Raw genomic sequence first — 13,689 nt, 5'->3', positions numbered from 1 at the left:
AGACAAACTTGATCCTGATCCTTATTGGTTAGAAATAGGCTGAGATCATTAACCTTTTGAAACCCTGAAGAGTATACAGATAAGAGAAAATCTGATGTGAAGAATGATGTGTGATTCACAGAGAATGATGAAAGCTTAGAGGATAGATTTTACTACATTGAACTCGAGAAAATATTCCATAGCTGAGAATTTAGCAGAATACAGAGAAATCCACCTGTTTCCCATAGCCTGCCCAATATAAATCTTCTGTAGTTGCACTAACGTTTTCACTGACCTAAATGATTTAAGAGTTTGCTGTTTATTTTAAATAGCAAACAAGTGATTCTACATACCTCATCATGGCCATGACTACCATGTTCGGACAAGTGGAAAAGGAGAGAAGGGAAAAGGGAGACAGACACAATTGCAAAGAACAAGAATGAAGCTACAAACTATTTACAAAGAAATACAACTATGTCAAAAATGTACGTTTACATACTTTCCTCGGATTTACAAATATCGAATCCCACCACATTGTGAGAGAATTAGTCTATTGTGGAGGAGAAGAAGAACTCTGAACTTTTTTAATAAAACAGAGTTTTCTGTCTCTCTACAAAAGACAATACATCCAGAAGTACCCTGAGGCCCTGGATTGCACTACATAAGGAAAAACTCATTTACTATTGTACCTACTACAGGCCTAGTATAGAATAGGTAGTTGCTACGTGATGATATCTCATCGTGATGATTCTAACACCTCTTAGAATCATTATCATCAAAAAGACAAGAAATAACAAGTCTTGGCAAGGATGTGGAGAAAATGGATCCCTTGTGCACTGTTGGTGGTGTAAATTGGTGCAGCCACTATGGAAAACAGTATGGAGGTTCCTCAAAAACTTAAAAACAGAATTACTATATGATCCAGCAATTCCCCTTCTGGATATTTATATGAAGGAAATGAAAAGAGTAACTTGAAAAGATATCTGCACCCCCATGTTCATAACAGCATTATTTATAATAGCCAAGATATGGAAGCAACCTAAGTGTCAATCGATGGATGAAAGGATAAAGAAAATGTGATAGATAGATAGATAGATAGATAGATAGATATACACACAAACACACAGTGGAATATTATTCAGCTATAAAAAGAAGGACATCTTGGGGCCAGCCCCCTGGCCTAGTGGTTGAATTCAGCATGCTCTGCTTCAGCAGCACAGGTTCGTGGGTTCAGATTCCAGGTGTGGACCTACACCACTCATCAGCTATGCTGTGGCAGTGATCCGTATACAAAATAGAGGAAGACTGCCACAGATATTAGCTTAGGGCTAATCTTCCTCAAGCAAAAAAAGAGGAAGATTGGCAACAGTTATTAGCTTAGGGCAAATCTTCCTCAGGGGGAAAAAAAAGGACATTCTGCCATTTGTGACAACGTGGATGGACCTTGAGGGCATTAGCTAAATAAAATAAGTTAGACAGAAAAAGACAAACGCAATATGATCTGACTTATATGTGAAATCTAAAAAAAAAACTGAACTCATAAATACAGAAAAGAGACTGGCAGTTGCCAAAGGTGCCAGGTGGAGGGCGGGCAAAATGGGTGAAAGTAGCCAATAGATACAAACTTCCAGTTATAAAACAAGATGGTCCTGGTGATGTGACATACAGCATGGTAAGTATAGTTAATAATACTGTATTGAATATATGAAATACGCTAAGAGAGATCCTAAAATCTCTTATCACAAGGAAAAAAAGAAATTTGTAACAATGTGTGGAGATAGATGTTAACTAGACTTATTGTGATGATCATTTCATAATATATACATATATGAAATCATTATGTTGTATACTCGAAACTAATACAATGTTATATGTCAATTATGTCTCAAAAAATTTTTTTTAAAAAACAACTACAAGACATACACCAAAAAAAAGAATAGGTGGCTCCTGGTGGTGATGATCATGGTCATGGTAGTGTTGGTGATAAGAGTGAAAGCAACAGTAGCTGCTATTATTATTTTTAAATGCTTATCAACTCCCTAGGACAATTAAAATTCAAGAATTATATGCCAACTTCAATTTATGACAGACAGCACAGAAATGAACTGATTTCTCCATGGTCCATTAAAAGTTACAAATAGGAATAATCTGGAACCCAAGTCTCCTGACTTGTCCAGTGCTGAATCCAGTCTCAGGGTAAACACGTAAGGATCTGGAAGCAATACACACAGGCTTTACCTTTTCCAGGTTCTAGCACTGAATTGGATTATTTAATTAACTGATGATTAGAGCTGTCATTGAGGCCTATATTATTTCATTTCTATTTATTCTTTGTCTGAAAGATTAATCTGAAATCTTGCTGCCTTTGGAGTTGATACTATATCGATATAGCATTTCAGTATTTTGTAACTCAATGGTTCAAAATCCTAACTAAATATCATAACTGCCTGTAAGCTTTCTATAAATACAGAAAACTAGCCTTCATTCCAGAATTCTGAATCAGAATAAATCACAGTATCTGCTCTGGAAGAAGAGAATCTACCAGGGATAACAGAAACGAACCACAAGAACCTCAGATATTCAAATATCAGATACAGGCAACAAAACAAACATGCTTACCATGTTCAAAGATATAAATGCTAAGCTTGAAATGGAAATAATAATAATAATAATAATAATAATAAAGGACATTGTAAATTTGAATAAAAACCAGATATTCTAAAATAGAAAAACACCATGACTGAAATTAGGCCATCGATGAATGAGTTTAATAAATCAGACATGGTTGAAGAAAGATGTAGTGACAGAAGAAACTAGAGTAAAGCACGAGAGACAAAAGACAGAAAATCAGAAGACAGGCTAAGTGAAATAAAGGACATAGAGAAAAGGTAGCTAAAGAGACAGAATGGAACAGAGGCCAAAATCTAGAGATAATAGCTGAGAGTTTTCCAAAATTGATGGAAAAAACCAATCCATAGATTCAAGAAACCCAATGAATCTCAAGCAGAATAAACAAACCTACCAAAATACACAGAATAATCAGGCACATCAAAATAAAACTAGAGGAAATGAAAGATAAAGAAAAAAAACTTGGGGCCAGCCCAGTGGCATAGTGGTTAAGTTCACGTGCTCCACTTTGGCAAACCGGGGTTCACTGGTTCGGACACTGGGCACAGACCTATACACTGCTCATCAAGCCATGCTGAGGCAGCATCCCACATAGAAGAACTAGAAGGACCTGCAACTAGGATATACAACTATGTACTGGGGCTTCAGGGAGAAAACAAAAATCAAAAAAGAGGAAGACTGGCAAGAGGTGTTAGCACAGGGCCAATCTCCCTCACCAAAAAAAAAAAAAAGAAAGAAAGATTAAAAAAAAAATCTTAAAAGAAGCCAGAGAAATAAACAAAGGTCACCTTCAAAGGTAACAAAGGCAATAATGTAAGCCAGAAGAGGGTAAAAGAAATCTTTAGTATGCTGAAAGAAAATAACTGCCAATCTTGAATTCTATACCTAGTGAAAACATCCTTGAAGGATGAAGGTGAAATAAAGACACTTGCTGACCAAAAATAAAACAGAGTTGGCCAACAGCAGAGCTGGACTAAAGGAAATTTAAAGGTTATACATTATACAAAAGAAAAATGATCCTAGATGGAATGTGTAAGATACAAGAAAGAAGAGCAAAGAAAATGGTTAAATATGTCTAAATGAACACTGACTGTATAAATCAAAGAACTATCTAAAAAACTGAAGAAAATTGAAATACACAATAATAACAGCACATAAATTAGAAGGGTGTAATGGAGTTAAAGTGTTCTAAAGTTCTTCTCTTGTCCAGCAAGAAAGTAAAGATATCAATTAAGCTAGACTTGGAATGAATCTCAAATAATTATGTTGAGTAAAAGAAGCCACACAGCAAATATATTGTATGATTCCTGTATAAAAAACTCTAGAAAATAGTAAGTAATCTAAGGTGTTGAGGAAGAGGGGAGACAAGGAAACTTTTGGGGATGAGGGATATGCTCATTATCTTGAGTGTGGCGAAGTTTTCATGAGTGTCTATTTAAATATGTGCGATTTACTCTATGACAATTACACCTCTATAAAGCTGTTTTTTAAAAAACACTATGGGATGCAGTTAGTACTGCTTAGTACTCGAGGGCAAAATTCATAATCTTAAAAATACATGTCAAGAATATTTCCCAGGTTCTAAATTGATCAATTAGTGGACAATTAACCACAACAGGAAACCCAGGAAGAGCAAGTTTGTTTTGTTTTGTTTTGTTTTGTTTTGTATGCGAGAATAGCAGTGGGTGGTAAATGGCTGAAGAAAAAGATAACGAATTTTGATTTAGAAAAGAGGAAATGTTTTTTACAGAATTGAATATTTAGGTTGAAAATCTGAGGGGGGACAAAATTAAGCCTGAAAATATTTTTGTATCTCCCACATTGCCTGAGACAATGTTGGTCACACAAATAAAAGCTCTTTTAACAGACATCCGTTTCACCACCCAATGTGCCTGATTTCTTCTGTAAAGCACACTCACGCCCTGCGTGTCTGTTGATCACAGGCAGCTAACATGTTCGTGCACTTCTGTTCTCAGCAGTTCAGCTATATGCTCAACAAGTCAGCTGTGCGTTCCCAAACCTCTTTGTGCCAGCTACATTTGTTCCAGCAATTATTTAATTTAATTAAATATTACATAAACCAGTGAAAATAGAATAAGAAAAGACAGGCTTTTCTCTATATAAACGAAGTTCAATGTTATTAAAAAAGTCAATGAAAGTGAACAAAATTAGAATTGTTGTAACAGATGTGATAAGTCAATAATAAAATCTTGGGGGGAAAAAACATTAAAACATAAAACTCTATACTCAGATGGTTTCATTAGACGCCTTTAAGCTTTTGCTTCATTTTAAAGAAATGAAAACTGGAAGACAAGGCAGATTGTGGACTCTCAAAGAAAGAAAGGCCCTACATCAAAATATTGGTGAGTGAATTTTATATGTAAGTTAAAATAAAATGTTTGCAATATATATGTATCTTTTATTATTATTATTCCCCAACTTAAGTGACTTTTCAATTAAGAGCCAACTACTGGTGCCAACTACATCTCCTGAACGGGCTTCTACTGTAGTTTTCTGCACTTCGTTGACAAATTTTATTCTAGTTACAATATACCTGGAGTGATACAACGCTGCTGTCTTGCTGCAAAGTAAATGCACAAATTCTCATTGCAAAGATAGAAGAATCAGTACCCTGAAGGCTCCAAATATAGCAAAATGTTCTATTTTATGATGTCACACTGTGCAACAGATTCTATTAGCAGATTGCTGGCTGAAATAGGCATATCTCTCTGCCATTATCCTTATTGTAAGGGCAGCAATAAAGAAGACCTTCCTCCATTTAAAGGAGATAAAGAGTTCGCTTAAAGAACTGTCAGGAGAATCTCATTTGCCCAATTTACACAAAAGAGAATTTTGGCTTCCAACAGATCTTGAAAGATAAGAAAATTATGCAGAAATAGGAGAGCTTCAGAACAGAAGTTGGTAGAGAAAATGCTTAAAAGGGAAAAAAGACTTCAATGTACAAAAACGAACTTGATCAAATAAGATATAGCATTTATTTCCAGCCCACAAACCAGCAGATCTACTTGTCCACAGAAGTTGTGAATGTTAGAGACAGGTTGGATTAAAAGAAAAATGAAGATTTGGCCTAATGCCATGTTAGTTGTACTATGATGCAACTAAATATCCCATGTGAGAGTTATGCTCTTTCCACATCTACATCAACATACACAGCCAGACAGAAGTACCATGGCTACGAATACAAAGCACACACATACAAACACACAAACACAAACACACACACACACACGCAAATGCAGAAATACACACCCACTAGGATGGCCTATTACTATCCTTTTAATGCTGAGGGCACTACTGAGATGATGGAAAATATCATAAATGCGCTATAAAGGATGAGAGAAGGGAGAAAGGAACTGCACAGTACAAACAATCCATTTGACAGAACTTCCAAAATGTAAATATTCCAAGAACTCTTAGATAAGAACAAAGTCTTGGGCCTTGAATCAAGATTAAAATGGGAAGAAGAAACTGTTTGGCTTCTGAGGCTGTAAATATTGCTTATATATGTAAATTTAAGGACTGAATTTGAGGTTGGAGAGGATGTCAATATACCCAGAGTCCAGAATGTTGTTTTAAGCTCCGTAAAGAAAATATCTTTGGTATTTTTTCCCCAGTTTGTTTGAAGATCAGAAAATGATGAAACATTTGTCCGTTAAAGCAATAAACTCCTAAGAGAAGTACCCCGGTGGGTCATTCCTGACAAATGAGAACTGAACATCTCTGGGGCAAACTACACAGATACCAGGTTGAAAAACACCCAAGGGGGCTACAAAACCATTCAGCTGGCAATAGAACAAGTGGGCAGCTCAAGACATTTCACAAAACATTTTTATTCAATACTCTATTTCAGGATATCAAGCTGGACTCAATAACTATTTGCTGAAAGCATGAGCCTGGAGAGAGAACAGGTAATATCACGGAAGATATAGCCCTCTAGCAGACATTCAACAGATGCCTGCTGAATGTCAATGTTCACTTCACGAACCAAACGCCCAATTACCCAGGTCACTCAGTTGCAGAAGTCATCATAATAAGAAATATTTACTGATGAACCAACTTCTTATAAAATTAGGATTTGCCCCAATATTTCTCTGTTCAATACCAGCAGCTATCTCTGCCCACTGAAGTAACCCCTTGTCAGGCTTTCAGTGAATCTTGATCCTATAAATATTATCCAATGCAATGCAAATACAAAACAACTGAAACCACAATTCTTGCAAAAGACAGACTTCCCGAAGTTGATGAAAGAAATGCCGCAGAGCCACTTAAAACACATGCAAAGCCACCTAACATTTGAAGCTCCGGCAGAGTCAGGAATGTCACAACTGAAGAAGAGAAAAGAAAACAACAATGATACACAATAGGCACCTCAAAATGAAATAATTTGGATATCAAAGGAGTAAGAGAGGTTCTTGGAAAAACTGATAAGACTTCAATAATTTTTTTGGAAAAAAAAAGGCTCTTTATATCCAAACTATAAAAGTTAACCAGAGGAATTTTTATCATACTATCACATTTTTATCAGAAAAATAATACCAAAACAAAGCTCATATGACTCATTCTTTGTTCTAAAAGTTAGTGCAGGGGCCAGCCTGGTAGCATAGTAGTTAAGTTCACGTGCTCTGCTTCGGCGGCCTGGGGTTCACCGGTTTGGATCCCGGGCACGGATTTAGCACCACTTATCAAGCCATGCTGTGGTGGCATCCCACATATAAAGTAGAGGAAGACAAGCACAGATGTTAGCTCAGGGCCAATCTTCCTCAGCAAAAAGAGGAGGATTGGCAGCAGATGTTACCTCAGGGCTAATCTTCCTCAAAAAAGATAATAATAAAAAATAAATAAATAAAAGGTAGTACATAGTTGAAATATAATCTAAAGGTGCTAAATAAAAAAATTTTTTTAACTATCTTCATAATTTTTAGTTTCATTTTTCCAAGTAAACCTTAATCAAAAAAATTGTTTATTTTATTTACAATAAAAGTTTAGTTCTGGCTTTAAGTAGATGCACATTAAATGGTCATTTTCACCCTTAACTGACCAAGTCTTTGGTACTGCTGAACTGATTATTTGTCTAACAACATTACTAGTTCATTATCACAAGGAGGTTTATGTCAAGGATATATCTCAAAACATGCATGGCCAACCAAAGCCACGTATTTTACAGCAGGACAAACCTATCAGAGAAGGAGTAACTTAAAAGCAAAAGCCTACTTTACTTCAGAGGGTGTATATTATTCTCACATGTCCTGATGCATCCGACGACCCCTTGTTGGCTATTTCCCTAAGCCAGTCCTCAGGTAAGGGAGCAGTGAGCATTTGGGATGGAAAAATCTTGGCTCCTTGGTGAAATCACTGAGCTAAGCCAACAAATTAAAACTTTTGGAACCAGCCTTCCTTAAAACATCTTGCTATATGAGGTATTAACTTGTTTTTGTGGCATAATCATTTTTAATTGGGTTTTCTGCTGTTGTTTGCAGCTAAAAGCATCCTAACAGACACATATCATATAACCTATGTATGGGTATCTGTAGTACTTTTGGAGGCATACAACCATAGAAGATTTACAATCTAGTTGTAGAGGCAAAACTAATACATGTGAAAAAATAAAGACAATTTTCGTTCACTATGAAATTTACAATATTTTTTAGAAGAACCATAAGAGTTTTAAGAAGAATACGATCAGGTAGTCATAAAGATAGAGCATTGAAGTAAGATTTATGTAACAGTTAAGAATACCTCATGGGAACCTTTTGTGTCAGAGCATTTAAGAGTTAAGAGATCTCAGAAATTTTCTGGGAAAGAGATGAAAGTAAAAAGTTAAAGTATAACCTTGAGGATTTTAGCCAAGGAGAGAGAAACAAACAAAACACACGCTAAAAAAAAAAAAAAAATGGTGCCACTAACAAATTATTACAATGAAATGGAAGCTGGAGTCGAAACTACAGTAAATTTCTTAAAACAATGAAAGATGTCAAGGATGAGAAAATAAAGAGAGACAAAACTACGCCCCCCAGATTCTAGGTCTAGGAGAGAATTTAAGTGATTACACAGCATCAAAAACAAAACAGAACAGCACAGGGTGCAACGGTGGGTAACGCAAAAAGAAAAGAAGAAAGCCATCTTTCTAGCTACCACTTGAAATCCTATTTCAAGGCCAGGGGAACATGTCCCTTTGGTACAGAAGTGAGGCCTTCAAGTAAGGAGCCCAAGAAGCAGCATACTTTAACAAGCCTTTACATGTGTGGATTGCTCTGAGTTTGAAAAACATTTTCACATTCATTAACTCATTTTATTCCCATCCCAATCCTTCAGCCAGGCAGGAGGTATTATTAATCCCATTTTACAGATGAAATAAAGAGCCCCAAATATAGCAGACTGTTTTAAATAGCGTGATAAACTTAAATGTTTAGTAGACATTTTTTTTTTTAATTACAAAGATTCACTTCCCCTTATAAGCTATCTTTTATAAGAAAATCTACTGGTCTTGTCATAACTTATGCATGCTTGCCCGCTATTACAAAGACGGCTTTAACCACAAACTCCATCACTCAAATTAGCAGCTAAAAATTATATGCCTCCAGAGACGCCAAATGGAGATAATGGCTACAGCAGATTTTCAGTGCAACTAAAGGGCAAGTTTTCCCTTCCTTACAACTTTTAATTAAAAACTCCATGATGACCTTGTGGGATGTTGGAGGAACACTGAGTCCCCATTCCTCATATTTCCCTAGGAGGGGAGGGAATTTCCAAGGCACTAACAGTGTAAGAACAACACATCTCCACTCCTTCACTGCTAACTCCCCAGGAAAGAACGCAGGGCTGAGTCTCTTTTCAGATCCAGCTGGTTTGCAGAATCTCATATATGCTTCTTCATGCCCTATGGAGGAGGTCTCCAGTTGTCTGTCTGTGCCAGTAAAAAGGACAATATGCCCTCTAATTCAGAGGTGAAGTCCACGTGGCTACAGATCTAGAGCCACATGCTTCCATGTTTTCTCAGTAGTTAAGTTGACACTCTGATCTCTATTTGACCTTTTGTCTCATTTCTCAATTGGTTTCACAATTGAGAGGAAAAGACAAGGATGCTTTTTACTGGTCCCCTAAAGCTACAAGCCAGGATAAGAGGTAAAATGAAAACAGACTAGACAGAGAAGAGCTCTTTTTTTTTCCTTCCCATCCTCATTATTTTTCAAAGCACGTAATAGGAACCCACATAGGCAGCTGATAAGATGGTTTTGTCTTATCAAACAAACAGCACTAAATCTCTAGTCACAGCATCAACATGATCACACAAGCCCAGTAAAGGTAAAAAAGCCAAAGCTTGGACGGGAACTATGAAAATATAAAAAATACTAGTAAATAGTATATTTGCCTCCAGGAACAAGATCAGATTTTGAAGCAACCTCTAGTTAAATTAGGTGACCTCATATTTTACAGATTCTTCTAGATTTAAATTCTGATTTCTATCTAAAATTCTATCTGCAGTTTGCATGGATCACTTTAAATCATGTTTTTGACAGCTTTAGCAGTTCGGGTAAAGTGCAGCTATAGACATAAGTCAATGAATAAACATGAACCTCTTACTCCTCATCTGTAAAAATAAGGATATTATCCTCTGCTGCTCAAAGTTTTTGAAGGTACTGAATCAGGTAATATATGTGAAAAAGTTTATCAAAATTCCAAACACTTAGATTTTAGTTTTGTTTCCTTTTTCTACAGCCTGCAGCTACTATCTTTGGCCACTAGATGGCAATGCTGCCTCAGTAAATTGTTGTCAAGGGAAGTCTGGATTTTATTCAACTTCTAAAAGTAAAATGTGTAAAAATTTAAATTACAGGGCTTTTCCTGGCATCTGATGAGCTGATACATAAAACTCTGTACATCTAAAAGAAGAGGGAGTGATAATTTCACTTCTGTAAGAAATGAAAGTGCTAATGGTGCCTTTACTTTTTCATTTTAAAACCTTAACTCATTTGAACTAAGAAATGTGGGAAATCCTACAAGAAAGGGTATTGTATAAGACATTTTTTGGTAGCTAGTAAAAGGGTTTGAACATTTACCTCTGACCCCAAACTGAGAGAAACGATCTCATCCTCAAAAGCAGAATGTGTGTCAATATGAGCGGGAATTCCTGAGATGGAAGATAGGATAATAAGTCACTTCTTTTTTCCTTTAGTAGATTTAAGATGACTCTAAATATAGCCTCACACTATTATGGTGAGAACATTGTTTGATAATCAGGAATGTACTATAATTTTAGTTAAAAGGAAACATTTATGGTGGTTGTAACCAAATAAAAATTAAACTAAATCTCAACCAAAAATACGTTAACTTCATGCTAAGACTTCATTCTAAAATCAAGATTTGAGGGATCGGCCCCATGACCGAGTGGTTAAGTTCGCGCGCTCCGCTTCGGCAGCCCAGGGTTTCGCCGGTTCGGATCCTGGTCACGGACACGGCACCGCTTGTCAAGCCACACTGAGGCGGCGTCCCACATGCTACAACTAGAAGGACCCACAACTAAAAATACACAACTATGTATCAGGGAGCTTTGGGGAGAAAAAGGGAAAATAAAATCTTTTAAAAATAAAAATAAATAAAAAACTAAAAATAAATAAAATCAAGATTTGAGAGTCACTGCTTAACTAGGACATTTACCCAACCCTAGCCCAAGAAGAAGAAGTGAAAGATAAATAACAAAGTCACTTTTCCTCTTGAACACTGGATTCCCAAGTACTTGTAGAACAAAAGCAATAACCAGGTGTGAAGACTAAGCACATCGATAATTAAGACACGGCTGCCTCCACCAACCTCTCAATCTATGTTAACTGAGCACCTCTTAAGTGAGAGGAACCCTGCTACACGGTGAGAGTATATAAAGCTAGTAAGACACAGTTCCTTCCTCAAGGAGCTTACAGACCCATGGAAAGACTGACAGATAAATAAGCAATCATAATACAGCATGATAAATGCAGGGGGGAAAACAACCTACAACTCCTACCATTAATAAAGCTCTTAAGATCATTTGATTACTACAAATATCAGACGAAGATGCTGTTAACAAGTGCAAAAAATCAATAACCTAAAGATTTTTCACTAACATGTCATCCTAGAATTGTCTTCCACATTCTCAACAGAAGAGAAAGAAGAGCAAGATCACCCAATTAGCCTTTTCTCTGTATCTGTCAATTATTTGGTTTCTTCCATTATACCATTGTTGTTAAAGCAATCTTCTCCCTCTCTAAATAAAATGTTGAGAGGGAACAAAAAAAATCACAAATAGCAATTGTGTCAGTCTGTTCACACTTTGGGATGCAAGCTCCTCAAGAGATCGCTGTGCAGATTTGCAAGGAACTGAAGTCAACACAAGTAAAACACATAAGCACATTAAGAGTTAGTCTGAGCTAAAAAATAATACCTCTGATTTTAGAGAGTTACATAATCTACTGAGTTATGAAATATATAACTGGAATTTAAAAAAAAGAAACACTCACCATGCCCAGGTTCATACTGGTTTACAGTCAATTGATCAGGCTTATGTTTAATGAAACCTTCCTTTAACCATTTCTCCAAAATGCTATCACAAATGTCAGGAAGACCTGAAGTCATTAATCATGAAGATAAAACATATTAAAATATTTACTTTGCATGTTTTAACCCAAGAACAAAAAAAAAATCACTATGATAAAAATCATACAGCCTTTAATTTAGAAGTCAGACCCAAATACAGCAATAAAACCACAAGCAAAGCAAAATATAAACAAAACCTTCTTAAGAATCTTTTAAAGTTATCTTACCGATTTTAGCAAATAAAACGTCCAAGAGCAATTTTGCTGACAATTTTGGTATTTTGTAAAACAGTAATAAAATGATAAAATTTTCCATATTCTATACTGAAAATTAGCCTGACCACTTTCTTTTTTATTTTTAATTATTCAATTTATTTTAAAATTAATTATTTTAAATTATTTCTCTTAAAAAAAACACTTCTCAAAGTAGAACTAACTTACTTTTATTGGAGTCATGAATGTTATCTCATGAGGGAGGGAAACCCTTAAATAAGACCAAAGCCATAAAAATATAGATAAATTTAACTCCAACAAAGAATTCTAGAAAGGATTAGTATCCAGATTATACAGTAAATTCTTATTAATGAATTAGACAACCCATTAGAAGAAAAAACTAGCAAAACATATGAAAAAGAATTCACAGAAAAGAAAATAAAAATGGGGGCCGGCCTGGTGGCACAGCAGTTAAGTTCGCATGTTCTACTTTAGCAGTCCGGGGTTTGCAGGTTTGGATGCCAGGTGTGGACCTACCCATTGCCTGTCAAGCCATGCTGTGGCAGCCATCCCGCATATAAAAAAAAGTAGAGGAAGACGGGCACTGATGTTAGCTCAGGGCCAGTCTCCCTCAGCAAAAAGAGGAGGATTGGCAGCAGATGTTAGCTCAGGGCTAATCTTCCTCAAAAAAAAAAAAGAAAAAGAAAATACAAATGACCATCCTCACTAGTAATCAGGTAATTATACAGTTAAAAGTTTTATAATATCACATGTTGGTGGGGGGGAGGGGGTGAGTGCACACCTGGTGAGAATAAGTTGGCACAGCTGTTTTGGGGGCAATTTGTCAGTATCCATTAACTTTTTTTTTTTTTGAGGAAGATTAGCCCTGAGCTAACATCTGCCGCCAATGCTCCTCTTTCTGCTGAGGAAGACTGGCCCTGAGCTAACATCCGTGCCCATCTTCCTCTGCCTTATATGTGGGATGCCTTGTCAGGCGGTGCCATGCCCACACCCGGGATTCGAACGAGTGAACCCTGGGCCACCAAAGCAGAATGTGTGCACTTAACGGCTGCACCACCAGGCTGGCCCTCTATTAACATTTTTAAATGAAGGTAACTTTGACACAATTCTAATTTAGCAATCTCCCTTAGAAACTCTTGCTTAGTGCATAAAGAGAGGTGTATGAAGATACTCACCGCAGCACTACTTGTAAAAGCTAAAAACTAGAAATAACCTAAATGTCGATCAAAAGGGAACTAACTGAATAAACTATTATTGAACA

General features: G+C 36.3%; 1 protein-coding gene across 6 annotated transcripts in view; it reads right to left on the bottom strand.

Annotated features, from left to right (window-relative positions):
* The window catches only part of ALKBH8 (alkB homolog 8, tRNA methyltransferase), a 52,521-nt gene that overhangs the window by 24,729 nt on the left and 14,103 nt on the right, over positions 1–13,689 (bottom strand). For all 6 annotated transcript variants that reach the window (XM_044752700.2, XM_014860776.3, XM_014860777.3 and 3 more), the window contains 2 exons: positions 12,120–12,224; positions 10,686–10,756 (listed from right to left, as the gene is read on the bottom strand). In XM_044752700.2, the coding sequence (XP_044608635.1) occupies positions 10,686–10,756; positions 12,120–12,224 (176 nt within the window). The remainder of the gene's footprint in view (positions 1–10,685; positions 10,757–12,119; positions 12,225–13,689) is intronic.

Source organism: Equus asinus, chromosome 20 (assembly GCF_041296235.1).
Source record: "Equus asinus isolate D_3611 breed Donkey chromosome 20, EquAss-T2T_v2, whole genome shotgun sequence".
Lineage (NCBI taxonomy): Eukaryota > Metazoa > Chordata > Mammalia > Perissodactyla > Equidae > Equus > Equus asinus.
This window is presented reverse-complemented; position numbering and strand designations above follow the sequence as displayed.